The sequence below is a fragment of the Taudactylus pleione genome, unplaced genomic scaffold, assembly GCF_031769625.1.
Source record: "Taudactylus pleione unplaced genomic scaffold, aTauple2 ptg000036l, whole genome shotgun sequence".
Lineage (NCBI taxonomy): Eukaryota > Metazoa > Chordata > Amphibia > Anura > Myobatrachidae > Taudactylus > Taudactylus pleione.
The window spans coordinates 1544485-1570898 of record NW_028284438.1 but is presented as its reverse complement, the minus strand read 5'-3'; the positions used below and the strand labels follow the sequence as shown (position 1 = coordinate 1570898).

Sequence of the window (26414 nt, the reverse complement as noted above, 5' to 3'; positions counted from 1 at the left end):
GACACTACCACTACTGTGGGCACTGCATAAGGGGCATCACTACAGTGGGCATTGCATAAGGGGCACTACTGCTGTGGACATCGCATTAGGTGTACTAACACTGTCAGCATTATGTGTAAGTGGCACTACTGCTGTGGGCATTGTGTAAGGGGCTCTGCTACTCTGGGCATTATATGTATTAGGGGCACTACTGTGGGCATTGTGTATAATGGGCACATATGTGGGCTTTATGTATAAGAGGCACTGCTGTGTGTCATACATGAATAAGGGACACTACTATGTGGTGTAATATGAATAAAGGGTGAATCAAGATTGTGATACTGTGTGGCGTAATTTGAATTGGGAATACTATTGTGTGACCACGCCTCGTTTTTAAGACCACATTTCCTTTGTTCGGTGTACTGCCCCTTTTTAAAAAAAAAAATGCAGAGTGGGGGTTGAGTTCTACCACTTCTCTAGGACCACTATAAGCACTGGACACACTAGATAGCAACTGGAAACAATCTATTGCACTGCAAACTGCAAAACAGGCTACTGTGTGCTTGTCAGACACTAGCAGCACCTGGAATCCAATGCTGCAAATGCAATAAGTATGTAATGCCAGCTGTCAGGATGTCTCCTATCAAAATACTGACAGTGGCATCCTGATGGTTACTATCCCAACAGGGGTTAGGTAAGTATACTTACCCTTCCCCCTTCTCCCCCTAACTCTAACCCTCCCTTCTTGTAGCTTAATCCTCCCCTCCACAGCCTGCACCTTAATCCTAACTATTCCCCGTTAGTGCCTAAACCTAAGTTTTCCCTGTGCGTGCCTAAACCTAACCCTCCTCACATAGTGCCTAACCTTAACCCCCCCTGTGGTGCCTAACCCTAACCATCCCCCCTAGGGATGCCTAACCCTAACCTCCCCCCTCCAAAATCTAACCCTAACCTGTTACACTGCCTAAACCTAACACTCCCCCCCTCCCCACGATGGCTAATGCTAAGGGTGCCTCGGACTAATCTCATTTGGACTGCCATCTTCTGGATTCCGACATCGGGATTGAGATTCAGACCGGTGGCATGCTGTCCACCAGTCTGATAACTACATCCCCTGCAAACAGGCTGTATGTTTGTCAGTGCAAACTTGCACTTCTTTTTCACAAGGATATCTATTTACAATGCATATAGATTGTCAATTGTGTATGAGGGCACCAATGGTGTTATTTTAAAGCTTATTTGTCCAAAATTACTGTGCTGTGACTGAGTGAGCTGCATCCAAAGAAGACATCTTTTTATGTTTTAAAAAATATGTTTATTTCTGGTGTCTCTAAAAATCTCCAATCTTTTACAATTCATTTAAGATTGTAATGTTTCATAAATGTCTTTTATTATAATTCACTTCAAATTGTATTTTTTCAAGAGTGTGTATTCTGGAGAGGTTACGTATATTACTGTAGATACTGGGTGTGAATGCGTCCCTGTAAAAATTAAAAAGTGCAAAAAAATATATATTTTTTTGCTAGTGCAACTAAAGTCTCTAGTCGTTTAATAAAACTGAATGGTAAAAAAAACTGTCTTGTTGTAAAAAATAAAATCAATTATTAAGCGCCCACTGGCATCTGTGATTTGCATGTGATTAAAATAAAAAAATAAGCAAAGGACACACAATGATGGGGGTAGTATTTTATTTAAATCAAAAAAATATTTCCAAATCCATGGATGGGTTCCTCTTTGGTCTAAGTAAAAGTACACTTGTTTGCGGACAGTGTGGGATGGTTGCTATGGCAGTGTGCTTTCTCAGCCAATCGCACATCCCCATTTATTTATATGGCGTGACAGAGAGTGATCCACTTACACTGTGCTGTGGCTCTGCTGCACACTGTGCACAGAGCCAGGGCCTGATTTATATATATACATTCATCCTGTTATGAACATACATCTCTGATGGTTAGGGGTCTGCGCCTGTGCAGGACCCATTCTGTGCATGTGCAGAATGGGTCCTGTGATTATGCTTGGAGATCCCCAATCTGCAGCATGATTGACATTCTGTGGCATTGGGGGGCAGTGGCTGGTCACTGTTCCCGGAAACGGGGAAGTATTTCCCCCATTTTTCAGGAGGGACAAGGCCAAGGTCTTAAGTGACCAGTGTCCGGTCAGGCTGCGGGAAGCTTCAGCTCCTGCAGCCTGACCAAAGTAGCTTGTCATGATGGTTGCAATGGTGCACGCAAATGCTGCAAGGAGGTGTCTAAAACCTCCTTCTGCATTCGCATTAAGATGAATGGAATTGCAAAACTGCTTGTGTGAGGCTCTGTAGTTCTGTCCATCTCTGAATTAGGCCCCCAGTCGGTTGGAATACAATATGTGACTGTACATGCGTACAGTTACACACATACAAATGTGTCCACATACATCTTGCCTCTGTGTACTACAAGTTGTATTAAACATAATACATGAGTGCTGTGCAACTCAGTAGTGCCTAGCATCCTCTCATGTGACTTTTTAACTTTCAATGTGTGTGTGTTTAAATATAAATATATATATATATATATATATATAAATAATAGTCTGTTTAGGATGGCACTCCTATGTAATATGCAGCCGGTCCCAGGTTCCCTCCATGGAAAGCCAACACCTTCCCAGTAATAACAGCAATGGCGGCGGCACTCCGGTATTGTAATTACACATGGCAGATTTAATGCATCAACATTTCGATGCTTTAATGCATTGCTGTCAAGATACACATACAATAAAAAATGCAACTTACTTTTAACCTTCATCACACCATGTGTATGCTGCAGCATCCAGGTACAGCCACAGAGTGCCTATTGATGACGTTGCCGGCATGGCTTGTTGCAATAGTGACAGTATAAAAGCTAAAAACAACAACATATAGAGGAATAAGATGAAAAGACTAATGTAACTTAATGTAAGTAAACTAAATAATAATCAAACATAATAATAAATGGCAGATATACACACATTGAAAGGAATTTGTCACACAATATTGATAGTATGGCCAATCTTGTAAATACAGCACCCTTGAATTACAGAATGACAAAAAATCAGAGCCCAAAACCAGGCTATGTCATGAATAATATTACAATATAGTAATCCACACCAGCAGTTACTGTGCAAAGGTACAATTGAAGACCCGGACCAAAGGGACCAAAGGGACCACTGCAAAAAATTCATGTCAGAATGCACTACTAAACACATCAAAAGAAAAGAAAAAGATTCCAAAAAGCAATGCAATCCCTGGTTTTCATTTAGACCTTTGGGAAATAATGTACCTAAATTATAGATCCAGTGGGACTCACATTGCAATAATTCTGGGATCTATTACCACCACGGACCAAAACTGGAACATGGTCAATGATAATATATGTGAGAGCAGACAAATTGTGGCCCATCTCCGAAAAGTATCTTGCTACCAGTTGATAACTGGAACCATTTTGAATTGGCGCTCTAATAGTTGACCTGTGGAGAGCCATACGTTCATGTAGCATCCGGTCAGTTTTGACAACATAGCTCAAGCCACATGGGCACCTGATTAAATAGATTATGAACTTAGTTGTACAACTCACTCTGTGTCATATGGTGTAATGCTTGCCGCTATGTAGATGATGAAAACTGTAACCTTTGTTCTTATACCTGCATATGAGGCAGTTGAGGCACTTAAAACATCCCTTTTCAATCTAAGAAAGTGTTCTTACTCCCTAGTCTGCTGACATCTGCAACTCTTCTTTCTGATCAGCTATTTACTCTTTTAATTCTCACTTTCAATTAGCCTTTATTCTCTTACGGTATACACTAGTTTGTTAAATATATTATATTTAGTTGATATGGCACAGTCACTCACTCAATGACCCAGTGTCCTGGGCTAGGTGGACAGAAAGGATCATAGACAATAACCTTGAGTACAGAGATAGTGTATGGAGAAAACAAGATGGTGGAAGGCTGTGCTCATGAGAGTTTACAGACTAGGAATAGATTTAGGGGTAAATTTATCAAAGGTCAATTTGCAGGTCGATTTGAGGAGTGATTTAGCTCTTCTCAAATCAAATTGAGTCAAACCCATTTTGTCACTGCATTTACTATTATTCGATTTGTTTTGCTATTTGCAAAACAAATTCATTTTGAGTCAGTTTTGAACAGTGATTTGCTGTTTGATTTGACATGTTCATGTACAAATCGAACAGGAAAATCACACTTCAAAACAAACTGCAAATCCCCGACAGCATAGAACTGCTTCATGCTTTCACTTTCAGCATGAGCAGTACGTTCTCACACAGATACATGCAGACATCAGTGAGATGCCTGCATGTATCTGACTGTAAAAAGTAAATAAAGAGTTAATAGTTAAAAAAAAATTACATGAGGTCCCCCCCAAAACAGAACCAGCCCCGGACTGTTCAAACCCAGGTCTGGTTGACTAAGTACAGGGAAAAAATTACGTAGGGTCTCCCTGTACTCAGTACAACCAGCACTAGGCTATGGGAAGCTGGGCTGGTTCTGGAATTACAGGGAAAAATTTGTATAGGGTCTCCCTATAATTCACAGAACCAGCCCTGGACCCTTTCTAATTGGGGACCTTGACAAAAGCCGCTCACAGGCTGAAACGCATTGGAGACACCTGCTAACAAATTACTACTGGCAACTAGTGGCAACTCGCAAGCAAACCATCCATCTCATCTCACACAGTTCTGATCACGTGATCACGTCAATAGAGAAGACTCTCGAGAACATTGTGGTCATACGGACACCTTATTCACACGGAGACAGAAGATTGAAGACTTCCATACAAGACAAGGGCATCCAGGAGGTGGGAGGACGACATACCCAGCGGCAGATCAGGTAAGTTTTCCCTGATAGTGTGGAGGGAGCACCCAGCACTTGGTTCCCATACCTAAGCCAGTGTAGCCTTCCTCCCCAGACCGTGCACACTCACCAAGTGTGATCAGGCAGGGTGTGACTTCCTATTGAAGTGCAGCGCTGCCTCAGATCCCCAGTGTGAGTAGCAGGTCCGGGACAACACACTGATCACGTGGACACTCGTCCCCCCTCTGGCCTGGATATATCCCGGGCAACGGCCATAACAACATAGATAGACTTAACTCCCATTGTAACTTATATCTATTGCAACATTTACCCATAGAGATCATGGGACACCGTGATCCCTATACAGATCAGCCAGAAGGATAATGACTCTTTAGGATCTATTCCACTTGGTATATACTTGGAACTATCCTTGTTACAAATACATCCAATTGCCAGCATTGTTGCCAATACCTCATAATGCAATGAACACCAAGTTGTTCAATGTTATATGGTTTTTGTTTTTGCATACATTTTAACTCTATGTACTTCATTAGTAAAGGTTATCACCTTAAATATTGTGTCCTACATTTATACTAATAGAATATATAAGATAACGATTAATAGATGTTGTTAAACATTCCCAGCCACTGCTTTGATATATATCAATATTGACACCAATACATTTTCTGGTATACTAATCCATTATGGTATAGCGCTTGACATAAATGCTCTTTATTTATAACTTTACCTTGTGAGATAGGACTTCCCGCTTGTCAAGCAGCTCCCACATAGATATACATTTCCTGTGAAGCGCTGTTGAATTTGTTGTCTAAAACTTCATGCCTAGTCAAAAACCTAATCCTGGTTAAAGTACACCACCATGCCAAATTTGGTGGAGCTAGGTCCAAAACTCTGGCCATCTATAAAGCACAAAAAGATGGACAAACAGACAGATACGCTTTCTTGCTTATTTTATAGATTAAATTATACTGAATCAAGTTTAAATAGGTTTTATTTATATAATTTGATAATAACAAAAAAATAATAATTTCGGGACATTTTTGGAAAAAATATTAGCCAGTTAAGTGAATAAAGTAGCATCATAAATCATTATCCCTTTCCTTTAGGAATATATAATAATAATAATAATAATAATAATAACAGGAGCATGCACTGAGGTATTTTGTTTGATCCCCACCAAGGCCTTATCTGTGTGAAGTTCTCTCCATGTGTATGTGTGTGCTTCAGTTTCCTCTCACAATTAAGAAATATACTGGTAGATTAATTGTATTCTGACAAAAAATAACTTTAGTGAAAATAAGTGGTTATTTATAAAAGTGTCATCTAAACTTTCTATAAGGAATACATTTCAGTATACTGTATTTCTGTGATAAGTTTCTATTTAGAAAGCAAATGTTCTCTGTAAAGCATCTGTTTTATACAAACCACATTCCTTGAATTTATTGATAGAAATAATAAATCCTCCACTCTTCTCAGACTACCCACACACTATACTCAGACCACCCACACACTTTTTCTTCACCATGTAAAAATTGCAGGTAAATATTAAGTGTTGTATAGAAATTACTTTTAACTATATTGTTTTAAATGTAAATGTTAATGTTTCACCTGAATATGGTGTACCCTATGATAATAATACTGTATATTACATACGGTACCACTGAATTCTAGCTCATTGGTTGTTATCAAGTAGTAAGTAATTAAACAGTGATTTTTCTAAAATATATATACAGGTTGAGCCTCCCATATCCAAATATTCCAAAATATGGAATATTCCAAAATACAGAATATTTTTAGCATGACTGAGATAGTGGAACCTTTGCTTTTTGATGTTTCAATATACACAAACTTTGTTTAAGGCACAAAATTATTAAAAATATATAAAATCACCTTCAGGCTCTGTGTATAAGGGGTATATGAAGCATACATGCACTCTGTGTATAGATATGGGTTCCATTCCCAAGATATTTAATTATGGTATGCAAATATTCCAAAATTCGAAATATTCTGATATCCAAAATAACCATGGTTCCAATGGGAGACTCAACCTGTGTGTGTTTGTTTGTGTATATATATATATATATATATATATATATATATAATGCATGCTTATATTGTATATGGCTCACACTTAATTTTTTTCCTCAAGAATTATTGAAATCTAGGAGAGATTGTATGCTAGAAACCATAATCAGGTGAAAATTCATATAATTTTGGATAACCCCCTTACTGTTGTAATTAGCCAACAATTCAGTTAGACTTAGAATTATTATTAGAAGGAGCCCAAAATAGTAAGAAGACCCTGTTGGTGATAGTTAATACATTGTGTATAAAAGATTATAAAAGGGAATTGTGTAAGAATTTTGGTACAAAAGTCAGATTACTATGCAAGAAAGCAAATGACAAGTTTTGCATACAACTCATTTTTACTTAAGTCCATCTTATTCTAAGTTGAATAGAACTTGGCCTAAAATTACAGCTTAATCAGCTATAGCAATTATGAGAAGGTCAGTTCTCCACTCCAATTTAAATTAAAAAAGCCCTAAGTGCTAAACATAGATCTAATGTATTACTCATTTAAGAAGCATAGTCAGGCATAAATCTTTACCAATTAAATGTTCGAAGAGTCAAATCCATACCAATGGTTAGTATAAACATTTAAAACTTAAAAACCCAATATAGTGGCATGAATTGAAAGTGCATTTATACAAAGTATTTCATATGCATCTAGTGATTTGGCCTGATGATTCTATTTACAATGTTATTTTAAGTAGGTATCTGTTTTCAGAACCATTCATTTTACTATATTAGCTGCAGATTTTTAAATCTTTTTTTTCTGGAAAATATGTTTAAATGACACTAAAATTAGAGATTCATGAATAAGACTTGTGTTTTTGGCATAATCTATCTTACAATTTGAGAATAGTAAAATGCAATCCTGCGCAAAAAAGACCAATACCGAGTCCTCATATATTAGGAAATAGAAAAGTCAATCACTCTAATAGGTTCCAGCAATTCTTCTTATATATAGTCCTACTTCTGGTGATTATAAAAGAGTATACATTGTTGAACAAAGGATGCTCCCTTCTCAAGATGAATCAAACATCAAATACTCTTCCATTGATTCTTTATGTAATACTCATAGAATGGAAGGCATAACCCATATGTGAAAGAGAAAACAAAGAGAAGAGAGACCTGTAGTGCTATACTCAACACCTCCGATGTTTCACAGATAGAACATTTAGGGCTCCGGTTCCCCTTTATTCTATGCAGGTTATTAAGTAAACAGGATCTCCCCATCAGCCAGTTCTCCAGGTGCTACACTGCTTAATACGTTTCGAATCTGCATCGATTCTTCATCAGAAGCATTATCTTAATGCTTCTGATGAAGAATCTATGCAGATTCAAAATGCGTTCCTTAATAACCTGCATAGAATAAAGGGGAATCTGGTGCCCTACTCATACTATCTGTGAAACATCAGAGGTGTTGAGTATAGCAGTGATCCAACGTCTGAGACAGCCATTTCACTTTATGATTGTAAATCTTTTGTTTGTGAGTGCAATTTCTGTGATTAAATCTTTTAACCTTTCTAAAGGTATTTGCACTACTAGTCTCTCTTCTCTTTGTTTTCTCTTTCACATATGGGTTATGCCTTCCATTCTATGAGTATTACATGAAGAATCAATGGAAGAGTATTTGAAGTTTGATTCATTTTGAGAAGGGAGCATCCTTTATAAAAGAGTATCCATTTTTAAACAATCACCAGAAGTAGGACTATATATAAGAAGAATTGCTGGAACCTATTAGAGTGATTAACTTCTCTATTTCCTAATATATGAGGACTTGGTATTGGTCTTTTTTGCGCAGTGATTGCATTTTACTATTCTCAAAATGTGTTATTTTTAGGAGTTTGTGGACCCCCTTTTAAATGCTTTCAAACTGCATTTAACCATCTGTTTTAAGTGCACATACATACAGTAGTTCATTTATTTTAATAATCTATCTTACATTTAGTAATAAACTAATTCTTATAATTTTGCATTTTTTTTCATGTTAGATTAAACTTCACTACTCATCCTAATATTTACATATTTGCTCTAATAACCAATAGAGTTATTTCAAGAGATGAGAAGAAGGTCCAGGAAATTATTCTCTGGCTCTTAAAATCTCTAAGCCTAATTTTTAATTTGTACCAATGATTAAATGTACTTTTTGTTACAGTACTGATGTCTAAGTTCATAAATAGTAACAGATGGACACACATGGGGAACAGAGCAAACCTGTAGCTACATATAATCTGTGTACAAATGCTAAACAGGACAATATGACCTGTTCATACCAGACCCAAACATCAAAACAGAAAAAGGTGAATAGCAGGCAGATGAAGAAGAAAATACCTGAAAATGTGCATGATTTAAAAATAGAAACATTAAGTATTTCAATGTTAAACTACAAATAATTTAAGACTACATGTAATACATGAGCTGATATTGCCTATCAGTGAGTTTTCATTCCTGCAGCAATCAGTTACTGTGTATGTAATTATTAATATTTTATGTGCTGTGAAATAATCTAACTCTAACACCTTTTATCAACTTTATTTCTTCAGATATTTATCTTCATCAGTTCCATGTGACACACTGCTTTGATCATTACATCTGCAATTTTAGTCCCAGTTGCACAGTGATACTATTTAATAATGCCTATGACTTGTAAGTGCCTCAAAGGGATGCATTCTTAATCACAAGCGGTTTGCTAGCGCTGATGACTCTTATTTTTATCATCATTACTAACTGCACCTGCCCCTGACCAACCCATTAATAATATGGCCTTTCTAAGCTTATATTAGTCTATTTCCTGGTCTGCATGTATTCACAAATGTCCAAACCATGTTCTTACTGTGCTTTGCCTATGTCAGATTGCCATCCCATCCTGTTTGTCCTTTCAGGAGTAGGCAAATGTCAGAATCACATAAATCAGCATGTGTGTATATCCATGTGAATTAATGCAAGATAAACATTAGCCCCAATATACATTTAAATGCTTGCATCTTTCCCTGCTGATGTTTAGGGTGCATATTTTTCCACCGCTATACTGTCTGTATGAGCCTCTTGATTTATATCCCCAGAACCTGGCAAAGTTAAAACTGGAATAATTTTGGAATGTCCATTACCAATTAATTTTCTGCTAATTTGTCTCAAATCTAAATTTCTGTATCCACTGGTTTAATCATACCCAAAGAATGAAGTAATAGAGAAAATGATGTAACCCTATGGTAAATTCTTTTCTGGGGTTATAAAACAAAGCAAAAAAGAAACTGGTGAATGAAACAATATGAATGAGAGGAGAAAGTGGTCAGAGTATTCAGCCAACTCTGGAATTGTTTTCTGGCTTAATTTATGTTCAAGTGAGTGGTTGTGTTTTTTTTTTCAGGCTCAGTGAGACATGGAATTTGACCAGGGAAGCATAAATGTTTGCATATAGCTGTAAACTAAGTCAAAAGATGATTAAATTAGATTTGTATATACAGTATAGTGGCATATAGTAAATAGGCTAAATGGATATTTTTATCATTATTATTATTATTATTATTATTATTATTATTATTATTATTATTATTAGGATGAGGATAATGAGCATTATTATTATATTTTATTATTGTTTTCTTAATCTAATACATTCATTGTGTGCAATTATATAGTGTTTTTCTTGCTTCATTCATCAAGCCTTTAACTTATTTAAATGTATGTACATGCATTGGTAACTAAAATGTTGTATTCATTGTATATCAATAAACATGCCCCCATTATTATAGATGAATTTCTGATATTCAGAAAACATTTATTATATTCACAAAAACCATGTTTAAGGTTCATAATATACAGCTAATTTAATCATTTGTCAAAAATACTGTAACAATGTTTTAAACATTGATTAACTGCATCACATCAATTGTTCTTTATTCATTCTATATGTGTGTATGTATGCATGTATGTATAACTTCACAGTGTTAGCTGTTGAAGAGAATAATGCAATAATAACTATGTCTATTTGCTACTCCTATTCTGGAGTAGCAGATAGACATATCTGTCTATTGGTGTTTTGCCCATTTCTTTACATATGCATAATTCATGCAATGCCTCGAAGTTGATTTTATCATTTTCAATAATAAACATGTTTTGTCGTATGTAATGGTTAGAGATGATCAAAGTTGTGGCATAATTTTGCAGTAATCTAGGTACACAACAGAACCGATAGTTTAGCAGGCACAGGAAGAGATTAATCTAGCTGTGATTTTCCAACATCGTAAGTTTTGGATCAATTTTGTAATTTTCAAACTGTCATATTTATTAGGACATAGTATTATTAAGAAGTCAACAAAGTACTGAAGAGGATTAAACCCTGTGGAAGAGCTAGACTTTGTTGTTGGGTCAGGCCTCTGGCAGTTTTGATATGATTGAAAGCCTGCTAGTCCAATTATTACAGCAGGTGGGAAATGTGAAGACATATGCACTCTGACTGAAACTTCTTTAGTTCCAAGCATTTCTCCCACCCTCCCTTTTTGGTTGTGCCCTGGTTTGTTTGTTTGTTTGTTTGTTTGCTATTTTTTCTATGGATGGGTGGTGTAGGGAATGTAGATTAGCAAAATAGTGGTGCATAGCTGGTTACTCTCCTTCTCATTAGGGATTGTATAATATTCCCTGTCTGGGGGTCAGCAACACCATATGACTGATTGAGTATTCATTGTAGGCATGGTATGAAGGAGTAGGGTAAACCATTTGTGTTGTGCACCAGAGGCAGGATGCAGCCCACCTTGTGGAAGTAGTGATGTATATAGGGCCTGCCACCATTTTTCTCTGCTTTGTACTGAATCCTCATTAGTGTTGTCAATAAAAATGTTGATTTAATTTAGTGCCAAAGCAGTTGTTTTGTGAGGTAAAATGGACAGCATCTGCCATTAAAGCATTTGTGAGAAAACCACAGGAAAATTGCAGCAAGGCTCCATTTCCTAGCTAGACAGAATACAAATCATCCTTCTATATTTATATTTTTATTTTACTGGAAAAAAGGCAATAAAATTGTCAGAAGGAGTGCGCTAATGTGCTGCCTGCCTCCATCATCTGCTCATGTGTGGAGTCTCTGCCCATCTTTACTCCATTTTGTCCATGAGGACCTGACAGAATCTTCGTCTCTCACCATAGTCAGAGCCATTTCAGTGCCCAAACATTACTGCAAGTACCCTATATCACCATCAATATATACTAAGATACCAGGGATAACACCCACTGGTGCATTTGCCCAGTTCACACCCAGTGAACTATGGCACCTAGCATTACCTTAAGCTCTAGGCTGCTATATTCCACATAGATTGCTTACTGCTGTTACACTTGTAATATCCCTGTGTCATTTGCTACATGCTTTTCTACCAAATTACAAATCTAAGAACTGGTTAAGCATACCACATGTGTATTAAGTGCCACTAGTACCAACACCTGCATTACACACACAGTGCCATCCATATAATTGCAATTTCAGTTTTTACTCTCCAAATATTTGTATAAATTGTTGATGTTGGGCAATTTGTGGAAGTATTAAAGTAGGCCAAGAACCTGCAGCTAAAAACAATTTCCCCCCCAGTCTTTTGAGTTTCCATTTTGCTTCACCATTCCACAGAAAGCATCCCACACTGTTTTTACAAATACCATATTTCATGGATTTAATCATCTATAATAAATCTTTTGTGGTATGGTTAGGTTATACTGAGGGAGAAGTTCAATGCGAACAAACACTATAATGAAATTCTACACCTAACACTTTCTTTAAGGCACATTTTTTGACAAAATCATTAATAATGTGAATACAGTATACTGTTAGATCTTGGACTTAACAAGTTGAGGTTCCTTAGAGAATCTGCTCTATGTTGACATGATAACAGAGGGCCGTAACTAGGGTAGTGCGACCATTGCCCTGGCACAGGGCACCACATGGCAGGGGGTGCTGTTTGGGCCGGTCAATTTTCCTGTCTGTTATCATTCTCACTTATAGCTTCCTCTTCTTCTATCCCCAGCATCTCCTGGCCTCCCCTATATCTTCCCTGGCCATTCCCCATGAGGCCATGGCCCTTTTTTAGGTCCACTATCTTATGTCCCTATTTAAAAAATGGGGGGATGCTCTCTCTGGAACAGGGCACCAAAAAGTCTAGTTATTGCTTCTGAGATAACATATTTCAGTTTCTGTAGATATGCTGGCTGTACATTCACCCATTTCCAACTAATTCTAAAGGTAGATAGAATATTAACAATTATATATTCCACTGAATCTGATATATAGTACAGTAAATTACAAACAATTACACAAGTACAGTGCGCATGTCATGGTGTGGATTGTAGTACACAAAGGACAGACTTATAGATTAGTACAGGACATGATTATATGCTACACTACAGAAAAGTATCCTTGGAAATTAATTGGCAACTGTGCTGTATGCGAATACTGGTTATGTTGGTTTATTATTAATTTGGTGTACACCTAAAGTGACATGACCCTTTAAAAGTAAATAAAAAAAGAAAGAATTTCCCTTTACAACAGTTTAGAATTGACAGTAAATGTTTTTGTTTCTGTTTCAAATTGATTATTTTTTTTTTCCTTGTTCAACATTAATTTGTACATGTTTTAGGAAAATTTGTCTTATTTCATTGTTTAAAACTTATGGAATTTAATAAGGGATTTGATCCAATGAATTTAACCAACTGCCATTTTCAGGTCAGGAAGAAATCATTGTAATTTATTAAAGGCTGAAATTGGTGCACCTTTTTCATATCATGGAAATGTTTTAATCATCTAATTTAATATATGAATTGATTTATAGTTTAAAGTTCTTATTGTGACAATTTTATATCTGACTTTGGCATCAATTTAGTATATGATTTACTTTCACAATTTCTTCATTGTCATTCAGCACTTAATAAGCTATCAGAATCAATCAACTTACATTATGTCATTTTATTTATGTTTTTATTATATAGGTGATGATAATTACTTTCTTTGGCCATCAGAAAATTCTGGATGAAAGGCTCTTCTATTGTACAATCATCTATTCACATGTATCCCTGATTGAACTTGTTTGATTGCCTCCACTATACTTGCAGTGCAATGGTCACATAAGCATATGCAGAGGAGTGCAAGCTCACTTTTATTTTCTACTCACATTGTCACTTTAATATGAAATAAGGGGAGAAGCATTTGAATTTGGGAGAGAAAAAAAACCCAAAACATGAATCATATTGTAAAGTTGCGAAGGAGCTTCCGAACACTAGTAATTCTCTTAGCCACTTTCTGCCTTGTAAGTATAGTAATTTCTGCTTATTATTTGTATTCTGGCCACAAGCAGGCAATAGTACTTGTTGAACCAACACAAGCTGACTTTGAAGACATAAACTTATTACCATACCGATCAATGGAAATGAAGACAGCTAAGTCAGTCGATATTACCAAGACAGATCTCACAGTGTTAGTCTTTGTGGAGAGTCAGTATTCCCAGCTTGGACTGGACATTGTAGCAATTCTAGAGTCAAGCAGAATTCAGCATCACATAGTTATTGCACCCACAAAAGGAGACATTCCTCCTCTTACAAAAGATGGCAAAGGCAAATATGCAATTATTGTGTATGAAAATATATTAAAGTATGTAGCAATGGATTCATGGAATCGAGAACTTTTAGAAAAATACTGCGTTGAATATAGTGTTAGCATCATTGCTTTCCACAAAGCTACTGAAAACAGCTTGCCAAGTACCAAATTAAAAGGTTTTCCTCTTGTTCTCTACAACAATGTAGCTTTAAAAGACTGTTTTGTAAATTCAAACTCCCCACTGCTGCACATAACAAAAGCTTCAACAGTTGAGAAGGGTCCTCTGCCTGGAGAAGACTGGACAGTTTTCCAATACAACCACTCCACATACCAACCAGTGATTTTATCTGAACTCCAGACACTGGTGCAACATGAACACTCTTTATCCAGATCTTCCCACCATGCCACCATAATCCAGGACTTAGGTCTTCATGATGGTATTCAACGAGTTTTGTTTGGCAACAATTTGAATTTTTGGTTACACAAGTTAATTTTTGTAGATGCTATATCTTTTCTATCTGGGAAGAAACTCAGTTTATCATTGGACAGATACATTCTTGTTGACATAGATGATATATTCGTTGGAAAGGAAGGCACTAGGATGAACATAAATGATGTTAAGGTAAGGCTAATTCATTTTTAATATATTTATATACAACTTTCACTAATGCCATAAATGGTTACATATGTCATGTTGTGTAAAATGATAGCTAAAATTACATAAATATTACCAATTTTAGAAGTAATTTTTGGAATATTTTTTGGAAAATTTTTATTTGCTGGTAAAATTATGTTTAAAGTCATAATATTCAAATTTATACTCACTTAATTTAGAGTTTGATATTTACCTTAGTCCATTTGGACCAGACAAAAATGCTAAATATTTGTGACACTGCACTTATGAACACATTACACCAATATATTGAGTTGCATTTTTATAATAGTTGCATCCCTTTTGACTTAGAGTTAGGTCAGGAATGTTCATGTGTAAGTTATTATTATTATTGTTGTTATTATTATTATTATTATTATTATTATTATTATTTACCTTTACAATGACACCATATAATGCAGCACTTTCCATAAAATATTGAGTCAAATTGTATATTATAATTATCATATTATATATCATATTACATTTTAAGATTGCATATTCACATGCCCCATTTAGCCTGTATCATCTTTCACAAACATACACACAATAGATTTATTTTGTCAGAAGCCAATTAACCTGTCCATTTTTGGACTGTGGAAAAAAATCAAAATGCTCATAGCAAACCCATGCAGAAAACAGAGAGAATATGAGCCCTAGTCAGAACTAAACCTGTGGCTCCAGTACTGTAAATGGAAGATAGAACTTTTAGGCAACATAGCTTTCATGTCACATACTGTAGGCCAGGTGTAAATTTCAATGTATACATTAAATTACATTTATAAGATTGTACATATCCATGTAAATGTTTAAATGTACTGGGCAGATGCATAACTTTTTTAAAAGGGGTCCCTTAATAGTTTACGCTTTGATAGAAAAGCATATGGGTTACTATACAAAACAAATTCTGGTGTAGAAGATGCAAAGTATATCTTTAAAAGTCAACTATTAAAACTCAGGTGATTATTTTTTAATGAAAAAGTCTAAAAAAACAAATGCAATGTTTGTTGCATATTATCTTTATGTACAATACTAATTTAGAGATGTACACGGACCCCAGTATTTTGGTTTTGGCAAAACCACCCTCAAATGTTATGATTTTGGCAAAAACCATCCGGAAATGTTTTGGTTGGGGATCAGTTTTGGATATCTTTAAAATTAGTTTGGACCTGTTCATATGCAATCCAAAACCCAAGATTTAGTTTTTAAATCCGTGTTCTGAACTTCCAGCAGACCAGAGCTGGGACAGGGTCTACTCGAACCCTCAAAAGTGATCTGAGCCGAAACTCAATTCAACTCAGAATTTCAAAGTTTAAATATGTTTGGTTTTCAGAAAAACCGAACCGCACAACTTTATACTAATTACTACTGTATGTCACATACTTGAGCCTATGTTAAGGGACTTTTCATTCCAAATTTTCCCAAAATGCAGTTTATCTAGTCCTAGCGACGGCAGCCAGAAGTGCTTCAGCTGGCAAGGTCGCATCACATGTGTGCACTGACTTTAGAAGAGAAGATCCATTTTTGCACAAGTGCAGAACGGCTCTTCTTTGACACCACAGACCTCCCCAGCAGTGATGTGGCAGTCTGTCACTGCCGACATCACTGCCAGAATCACGAGTGTAACGGCATTCTGAAGCGCATGCCCAGGGGATCATAGTGTGAGGAGGGGAACTTAGTTCCCTTCTCAGCACTATTTGGCTAATGTCAGATCAGCAGCAGAAAGGGGGACTGATCATCAGTCCTCCCTGATACACGCTCTGATGCACTCTGAATGTGGAGGGATATATTCCCATGGAAGTGAGGGGTGTAACTAGTATCTAGTATCAGTGGGGTTGGGGAGGGTTAAAATAGAGCCATATGAGGCTTGAGAGGGGAAAGTGGACAAATTAAAAAAAAAAATACTGGTCACAGGAGAGGAGGGGAGTTGCAAAAAACAGGTGCTTTTAAAGGGGGAGTTAGTTTATCAAACATATATTTTACTACTAAGAGGGTGTGGGATGTACTGTTGTTGATTTATAACCACTGGGGAGTCCATTGTCAATGGGGTGTGACATTATTTTTTAATGGGGCCTATGGACATGGGGGATGGGGGGTGCAATACACCAACTAGATATATTTTTAAATAAAATATTTAAATATATTATTAAAAATATTTTATAAACTATATTAAATAAAAAACTACAATGTCTTAGTTGTTTTGTGGGGAAAAACTCATCAGTTAATTTAGGTGGCCTTATAAAATATTATTTATGCCCCTTTCACACAGAAAATAGCAAAATGCCCAGCTTTTACCCAGCATTAAAAGAACAGGTTTATTTTTCCAGTCCCACTCTGTACACCACTTTCACATGGAAAAGCAATGTTCCAGGTCAAGCATTTGGACTGGGTATTTCTGTGTGAAACACTTAACCTGGGTAGCAATTCCTGGGACTTCAACCCTGGTAAAAACCAAGGTTGAAGTCCCGGGAATTTCGACCCAGGTTGACCCTATCACACAGAAATACTGTAGGACCTGTGTTGATCCACAAATTACCAGTTCCAAATGCTTGACCTGGGAATTTGCTTTTCTGTGTGAAAGGGGTATAAGTTTGAACATTCCAAAAGTTGGTTCACCAAAACAGTTGGAATAAACACTGAAAACTGTATAAAGCGCTTAGCCAATATGAAAAAATATTTGAAAGGCATTTATTCAACCACTAAGTCATCAATTTTGGAATAATTTATTTCAGAACCACATGTTATGAACTAGAGACAATTTCCTCTTGATAAGGGAAGATCCACTATTTCAGCACAAATTATAGTTTTTGCATTAAGTATAATACTTTTTTAAGGGGTTTGGTATGGGATGCCGGCGCTCGGGATCCCTGTGGTCAGAATCCCAATGCCCTCATCCCAAGAGGGTTAGAATACTGACACCAGTTGGTAAGTATCCTAACCAAACCCCTAACCCTGTTCCTAACACTAACCCTCCCCCTGCATCCTAAATCTAACCTTCCCCCTGCATCCTAAACCTAACCTTCCCCCTGCAGCCTAAACCTAACCCTTCCCCCTGCAGCCTAAACCTAACCCTTCCCCCTGAAGCCTAAACCTAACCCTTCCCCCAGTGCCTAAACCTAACCCTCCTCGTAGTGCCTAACCCCTAACCCTCCACCAAACCCAACTACTTACTATCGGGGTGCTGGCAGTTGGGATGCGTCCCAAAACCAGGCATTTTAACTACCTCTCTTTTTAAGCATTTGATTACTTATTGCAGACTTTAAAAGCATTTGGTTGACTAGTTTTCTGAAAATAAAGCAGTAAAAACAATTACTCATAAAAATAAATTTCTTATTTATTCACATAAAACAAAGCACTAGGATAAATTTCAAAATCAGATAACTTTATAAACAATTACATAAACAATTCCAAAAATGATTTAAGGAATCAGAAATAAAAAACAAAATGATGTAAAAAATGACTAAATAGCCAGATGCAATAATAAATCCTCTGATGAAACATGAGTCAAACTGTTGGGGTCAAGGCTACTTGGTAAATTGAATCAGGTTATTTTCAAGTACTGTGATGGAAATGGGCTTTGTCAGTGGCAGCTTTTATGGTTGATTACCAGAATTGGGCTCCAGAACTGCCATAAATTTTACCTGCCGCCATATCTGAACTCATTGGTGTCAGCAACTGGTTAAAGAGAATGCACATCTACTGTATCATGTAGTTTTAATATTTTTCTACCATGTGATAAGGTTTAGGTTTGTATCCTTTCTTTTTATTTTACAACATGCTATTCATTTAGCTGTATAAAGTCGTAATGTGACTGGGATGCTCCAGACATTCATGTGTGAATCTGAGAGCATATTAAAAGAAGGATTTAAAGCATATTTGTGCCAGTCAAACTCAGTTATTCAATTCACTAGTATGCACCAATGATAATAGACTAATAAAGACCTCTGAAAAAAAGATGTCAATGCTCAAAAATGCCTTAAAAAACAAACTTCCTTGATTTTCTAATAATCATTTTATACTCGATACTCTAGGTAATAAGGAGCTGATATAAATAATAGAATTGTAATGGCAATTCTTCTTCATAAAGACAATGTTCATGAGCTGACTAAAAAGAAACCAAAAGGAAAAGTGTACTGCATGAGCAAGGAAAAACAATTGATCTTCACTTTTCCATTTTGGCCTCTTATTATTTCCAAAGACCATTTGTACATTCCAGAAGACTACTGGATTTTGAGGTGAGGGTAGTGTGGACCTTTGGCCTACAGATGCTTCCTAATACACTGTGGCTGCAGTCGTGCCAAACAACTCCTCTTGACACCCCAGGTCCTGAGTGGCTCAGCCTCACCGAATATCTTTCTTGCTCAAAATGTGCATCTTCTTAACATAAATAAAGCAATGGGGAAGGACAAAATAATGTTGCTACATTACACTGACCAATGTGATGTTCAAAATTTGTACATCTGTGTATGACTGAATCTGAAACTGTAAAAAAAGGGCACTGACGCAAGTGGTTTTTTCTCACACCAGATTGTTGTGCTTAATCTGTGACTTTGTATATGTGCAAGGCCAATTCCTGTGCAGTTCACGTCACAGCCTAGTATCTGTAGTACACTAAAAGTGTTTTTTCACTGCATCTGCAATATGTATAACATTCAAAATTCTAAGTAAACTATGGTACACTACTCCTATCAGAGCACATCAGTCGCACCAGGAATCTTGCACTGTATGGTGTATAGGCGCTAGGTGTATGAGTACACATCTGTAAATGTGGACTTTATATTTGGAGAAACCAAAGCACTGTATTCCAACTAAAATTACACTAACTGTAAAGAATGATAGTGAACATATATTTGTTGCTGCAAATCAATATCATCCTGGATAACTTGTAGTCATTGACAATTGGATTGTGTAAACAACATCGGTCTGAGATTGCCAGTGTACGACTCAGTGAATGGAAGCTGAATGAACTGTGAGATACTGTATGCAGCAAAATAACAATACTAAACACTAAAATGTATAATAATGTGGCTGAAGCAGAACAAAAATTGCACAGTTTAGAATAGTTGGTATGTTGTAGTACACTGTGTAGATTAAAATTCAAGATATCCCAAAGTTAGCATTACGGTGTTGATGTTAGTAAAAGTGGGATTTTTCAAGATATTTTTGAGTCAATATGTAGGATTTATCAACTGAGACAGAAAATGTTTGGTTTAATTATTGTATGAAGGTGCCACCTATTACAAAGTTCACTAAATTATATCTCCAATAGAGATTACATTTTTCATGAATGCTTTCAGAAGATCTAAAAATGTATTTCAGAGTGTTAATTGGTTTTGTGGTACTTTTTTGTTATTAAAAGAGCTACGCAGAAAGGACCACACAATCTAAAAAACAAGCTGCCTATAAAAAATGAATAAGTAATACCATTAATAAGTATTCATGTTAAAGGTGTTAACAAATTTGTATATTATCTCATTATGTTCCAACACATTATTTTGTGAGAGTTGCCAGTAGCTTTTTTTCCATAGGGAAATGTTTTTGTTAGGCTTAGGGGTTATTTAATATCACATTTAAATCGATTAACACAGAGATATAAATTCCTATAAAGGAAGAGAAAACAGAAGAGTATACAACAGAAAAAAATAAGAAATAATTGTTTAGAATTAAGATTAAATGATGCCTGTGCTACACTAATTATGCTTAACTGCTTTGCAAACCCACTTGCCTTTGGGTTTCATTGCTATCTCTAAGAAAACCATAGGCACTACAATTGATCCCTATAATGCATTAATCTCTTCATCTCTGAACAAGCTCAAATGGTCATAAATGGTATCACTACATTGTTTTTGTTATTTAGATTATCAGATAGAAATGTTCAGCTGCAATTCTCATGCACAGGCACATTTTTGACAGTTTTAATGTTATAGTAAGTTCTTGTATCCCATGGGCTTCACATCTCATCATACCTTCTGTCTACATACGAACTCATTTCAATTAACTGCTCATCTCTGTTCATGTGGTTGATGTATTTAATAATTTTTATAAGAGTTGCTAAATATTTATTGGATTCATATTTAGCCCTATAAAATGTGATCAGTAGCTATCCTGTAAGAATGAAAAATTACATAGAAAATATGATTCTTAATGAAAATTCTACTTAAACTGATATTTACTTACAGCAACAGTAGGACAGTCCCATAAAATGTACCAGAATGTCCCTAGAAAAAGTATAGTTTTGATTCAGTCTATCCTACAATATATATACTTGTAATTACTGTTTCCACATTAACTGAGCTATGACTACTGTAATTGTTACATTCTTTAGGTCACATTTCTATTCTATTCTTCAGTAGTACTATTTCAGAATACAGTAGATTACTGCTATAACACAAAGTCTAGAGACCATCCTACAAATGCTGGTAGGCCTTGAAAATTCTCCCCTGCCTGATGCAAATAAAAACTAGAGATGAAAGTAGAGATGTTGTCCATAGCAACCAATCATATTCTAGCTATGATCTTCTAAGAGGTGCTAGTAAAATGTTAAGTAGAATTTGATTGGTTGCTATGGGCAACATCTCCATTTCTAAAAACTCTCACTTTAGTAAATATACCCCTAAGTTTTGACAAAACCACCCTGAAATGTTTTTAAGTTGGATTTCTTTAAAAAGTGATAAATACTGTTATTTATACCTGTTTTGTTCCTACAGTATTCTTAACATCAATAATATTAATTTCCAGTATTCCAGTCAATTTTGACCACCTCACAACTCATAATATTGTTTTCACCCATATTCGCCAGAGGCTGCAGTGAGCTGGCTTGATAATATAAGTAACAGAGCAGCAGCACAAACACAGGGCAGTCTATAAGAATATAGCACATCTATGAAACCTAGTGGCACAGCAGTGGCAGACAGGATGGCAGTTTTAATAAATGATACTACCCTATAGAATGCTTTCATTACTCAAGAACTAATAGCCTCAAAGTAAAAACTTAGTAGACTATATAATATATTACCAACACACTTTTCCAAGCAGCAAATCACATACACCAATCCAGTAAGGTTGGCAAAGTCCATAATGAAACATGGTGCACAATGAAATTGCCCTTAGGCCCTCCAACACACCCTTGTTTTGTATATTAAAATGGACATGCACACTTTTACAAACCAAGCACTTCAGCAATAGTGACTGAGACTTTTGTGTCTGGGAGTGGGGGCGCATTCGCTTCCCCCTCCCATTTATAATGCAGGGAGGGAGAGAGAACTGACTGCTGCTGTAGCAGCCTCTCTCACTAGCCCAGCACACAGCATGACAGCAGTGTGTGTGCTGGGCTTGGGAGAGAGGCTGCTGCAGCAGCAGTAGTCAGTTCTCTTTCCCAGCTGCAGCTGCCCAAACTTAACAACGATGGTGACAACGGTGGCTGGGGCAGGGTGGGGGGTGGGCTACAGGACCCGGGCTTCCGCTGGGCCTCTTCAACAGGTCCAGGCCTGGGTAAATAGTACCCGTCCCCCCCTCTCAGCACCCCTGAAAACTGAAGAGTACTTACATCGCATAACACAACTTTTTGGGAAGGGAACAGATGTTAATACCACGCTTAAAATCTGTGCAGGAAAAGGAATAGATCAATAGTCTGAAAATATTGTACTATTTATATACAACTTGGGCAAACAATAATTTTGAAAACAAAATTCTCCTATTTTATGGCAAACATTGTTATTGGAACAATCACCACAGGTTATGTTTACATGAAATAATTATAAAAAAATTATTTAATGAAAGAAAAAAAGTTTTTTAAAAATAGAACCAACTGCAAAATGTCGCAAGATAATATAGAAAATAATATGTTAGGAGAAAATGTTCCAATGTATTTTCTCATTAATCGTTTCAGTGAAATCATTTTCATAGTGTAGATCCATTGGCATTCCAATTTATATACCACTCTTGGGGGTATATTTGTTAAAGTGTGGGTCTTTAGAAGTGGAGATATTGCCCAGCAACCAATCAGATTCTAGCTATTATCTTCTAGAAGGTGCTAGATAAATGTTAAGTCAAATCTGATTGGTTGCTTAGGGCAACATCTCAACCTCTAAAAACCTGCACTTATACCCCTTGATATCTCACCTCCATGATGTAATATTGGGATATGATCAATTATATCATATTGTAGCCAAACTGTGTTTAATATCCAAAATGTGTAGTTGTGCTAATTTAAGTGCATAAATGCTTTTGTCTAAATAACTCAGTCTTTAGAACAAGAGGACACAATCTAAAAAATTTTAGGAATGCAAAGTGCAGCATTCTCTTACAGGAGGTGTTGACTGAATAGGGAGGACCTTGCAACTAAATGTATCACAGGAATGGGTTGGGCCAGGTCTCAGGGGTTCATGTGCACCTGGAAAATCTTCTATTTAATGTTTTGGCACAGCTATAAAGCTGCCTCGTTGTACTTAATGCTGCTTTTTGGGACATCTATGCATGGCCTTCATGACTGAATCAGTTAATATTAGAGTAGTGATTCTCCCTTGCACTTCATACATCGTTCCTCCCAAGACCTGCCTCTGACTCACTGATGACCTCACCAACAAACTGATGTGCAGCACTCATTCACTACACTGTTGGTGGCTCATCAGAAACCAGCAGGAGCAGCTCCTGATCAACCATTAGGGCACAGAATTCAGGGGGCCAACAACAGCAAGATCCTAATGTGTTTAGAGTTTTTTATAAATATTACCTACAGTAGATTCTGCCACTTGTTCTGGCCAGTTCAGTCCACAGCCACAGCAGTCCTGTACTGTTTGTGTAAAACTACAGCTACAGATTCTTTCTTTCATTCTGGTAGTTATAGTCCATCTGCCTCTGTAGAGCACAGGGAAATACACTGCTCTGTTCTGAACTATTATTCTCACTAACCAGTTCCCCTCCCTTGGTACTGGACAAATCATGAAAAACTGGCTGATGAAAAGAATCTTGTGAGGAGAGTAAGCCTGAGGGAGACTATAATTCAGTATGATGGAAGATATATTAAGTATGAGAAGAAAACATATCAGTATAATGGAGGGCATAGATCAGATAAAAGCTTACTCTCTGTAGTCTCTACAGTCATTAGAACGCTAGATACTAGTCAGATGAGGTTGTTGCATGTTATATTTGATCATTGACAAAAAAAACAGATTTTATTGTCTATATATAACCAGACCAACATTAGAAAAACCACATTTCAATTCAGACACTTTTGTTTGCCCTAGTTCAAAAGTTACAATCCTCCCCTGGACGCATACATCTATATCTGCAGCCATACGTAAAAATGATTTGTTTTGTTAGATGACATCTAAGAAGTGGAAAAGTTACAGTCATGGTGCAACAGGCTATACTGCATTTTACTCCTAGATTCTGTGTAATACTTCAATTCTACAAAACATCTTCACATCAGATCATATGAAAAAATATAGTTTTAGGAGTATTTCAGCTAGTGTAAGAAAAGTATTCAAACAAACTGACATGACATAAAATAGTCACTTTCATGATTACATTAATACATTAAATGTGGCTAAACCAAGGAGTGTTTTGAGGAGAAAATCTAGAAAGTTGAATTAGTTTTTTATTTAAAATTATGTCTTCACTCTTTCCATCACTCTATTTGTAGTTTGACTTACAATCCTACAAAAATAGGTTATTATTAATACTTTATTCATGTGTAGGCTGCTGCAGCATTCTGCAGCTCTGCTCAATAGAGCATAGTGCATGAAAGCATAGGTCCAACAAGCAAAATATAGAACAAAGGCAAAATGCTGAACATGAAACCTAAATGCAATAATACTGAAATACATAAATAGCATAAAGCACACTGTAGTACTTAGTATACTGTACAGGATATATAGTACAACAATGCACAGGTAGAATCATAGAAGTAGTTAGGAGAGAGAGCCTTGCTCATAAGAGCATAAAACCTTGGAACATTGTCTTGAGATTCAAGAAGAACGTTTTAACTATTTATCTTATTTTATTCTTATTACATTTCTATCCATTTTCAAGTAAAATATACAGTACTTATGAATGTCTTAGGTATAACATTTGTAATAGACAACATGTCAGCCATTTAAAAGGCATTTGAAGAACATTTTCCACTTCAAAAATTAATTTCAACCATAACATGAAAAAGGTATATATATAAAAATGAGACAGAATCCTTTGTTTGAATAAGTAAATATATCTTTATATGATGATTTTCTGATTGAAGAACCCAGACATCTTCAGCAATGATCACAAAGCTTTTGACCTATCTATCTGTCTGTCTTTCTGTCTGCCTATCTGTGGCAGAATTCTAGAATCAACACTGTAAATGCATTTCACTGTAGACTTAAGGGACCTATCCACTAGGCAACCTGAAAGACAGAACATCTATCGTTCAGACCTTCAGGTCACCAAGGTGTGGTGCCCGCACTGAACGGAGTTCACTGAACGCCATTCAGTGCAGGAGCCCGACCTCCTATCTCTGAACATGCCAAACTTGACGAGCATCATCAGGTTGACTGGCATGTTCAGTAGATAGTCGGGGACGGCAAGGACCCAGCATGCACGTGCATCACTGGTCCTTGCCGGCTATCCATTACCCGACTTTGTGAACAATGTGACCAAACCTCCTGGTGTTGGTCGGATTGCTCACAAAGTCGGGTAATGGATAGGCCCCTTTAGTATTATTTATATTGTAAAAATGTAAAACCTATGGATCTGACAAAAGTATTAAAGCATAAACAATGATACTTCAAATACATAGAAATAAAGGAACCTGGTGGCACCTACTTAAAGGACCATATTATACAGTAATTAAAAACAATTCATAGAGAGAGGTATTAAATAAACAGAACTAGTTCTTAAATATATATAGAAGTAAAGACCCCCTACCCCTTAATAATTGATGAGAACTTGTCACATTTGGGAAGATTCATTGTTTACAAAGTAATAGTACATGGTGCACCTTGTACCTGCCCAAGAAAGTTCTGATTTCCTGCTCCTGATGGTTTTGCACTTTACTAGCAGAAGATAGATGATATTCTGATTCAGATGCAAAATGTGATATACAGCTAATGTATATGATTGCATACTTACACATCAGTTCCTTTTTAGTGACAATTTACAAAAACGTCTAATTACTTTATATCGGTTGAAGTCATATCTGGTTTGATGGGTTTATGACTCAAGGATAGCATGACAACTTGTGGGTGTATTTTATTCTGCTAAGGTGTATTCGTTTTACATTTCCAGGTGCTGAAACCTGGCCACGGACATGCTATAACCAGCTATTATGGTTAC

The 26414-nt window shown here is 36.4% G+C and overlaps 1 protein-coding gene across 3 annotated transcripts in view; it reads left to right on the top strand.

Annotated features, from left to right (window-relative positions):
* The window catches only part of LOC148538790 (N-heparan sulfate sulfotransferase 4-like), a 392388-nt gene that overhangs the window by 28248 nt on the left and 337726 nt on the right, over positions 1-26414 (top strand). For all 3 annotated transcript variants that reach the window (XM_088452212.1, XM_088452213.1, XM_088452215.1), the window contains exon 2: positions 13849-15074. In XM_088452212.1, the coding sequence (XP_088308338.1) occupies positions 14097-15074 (978 nt within the window). In that variant the 5' untranslated portion in view covers positions 13849-14096. The remainder of the gene's footprint in view (positions 1-13848; positions 15075-26414) is intronic.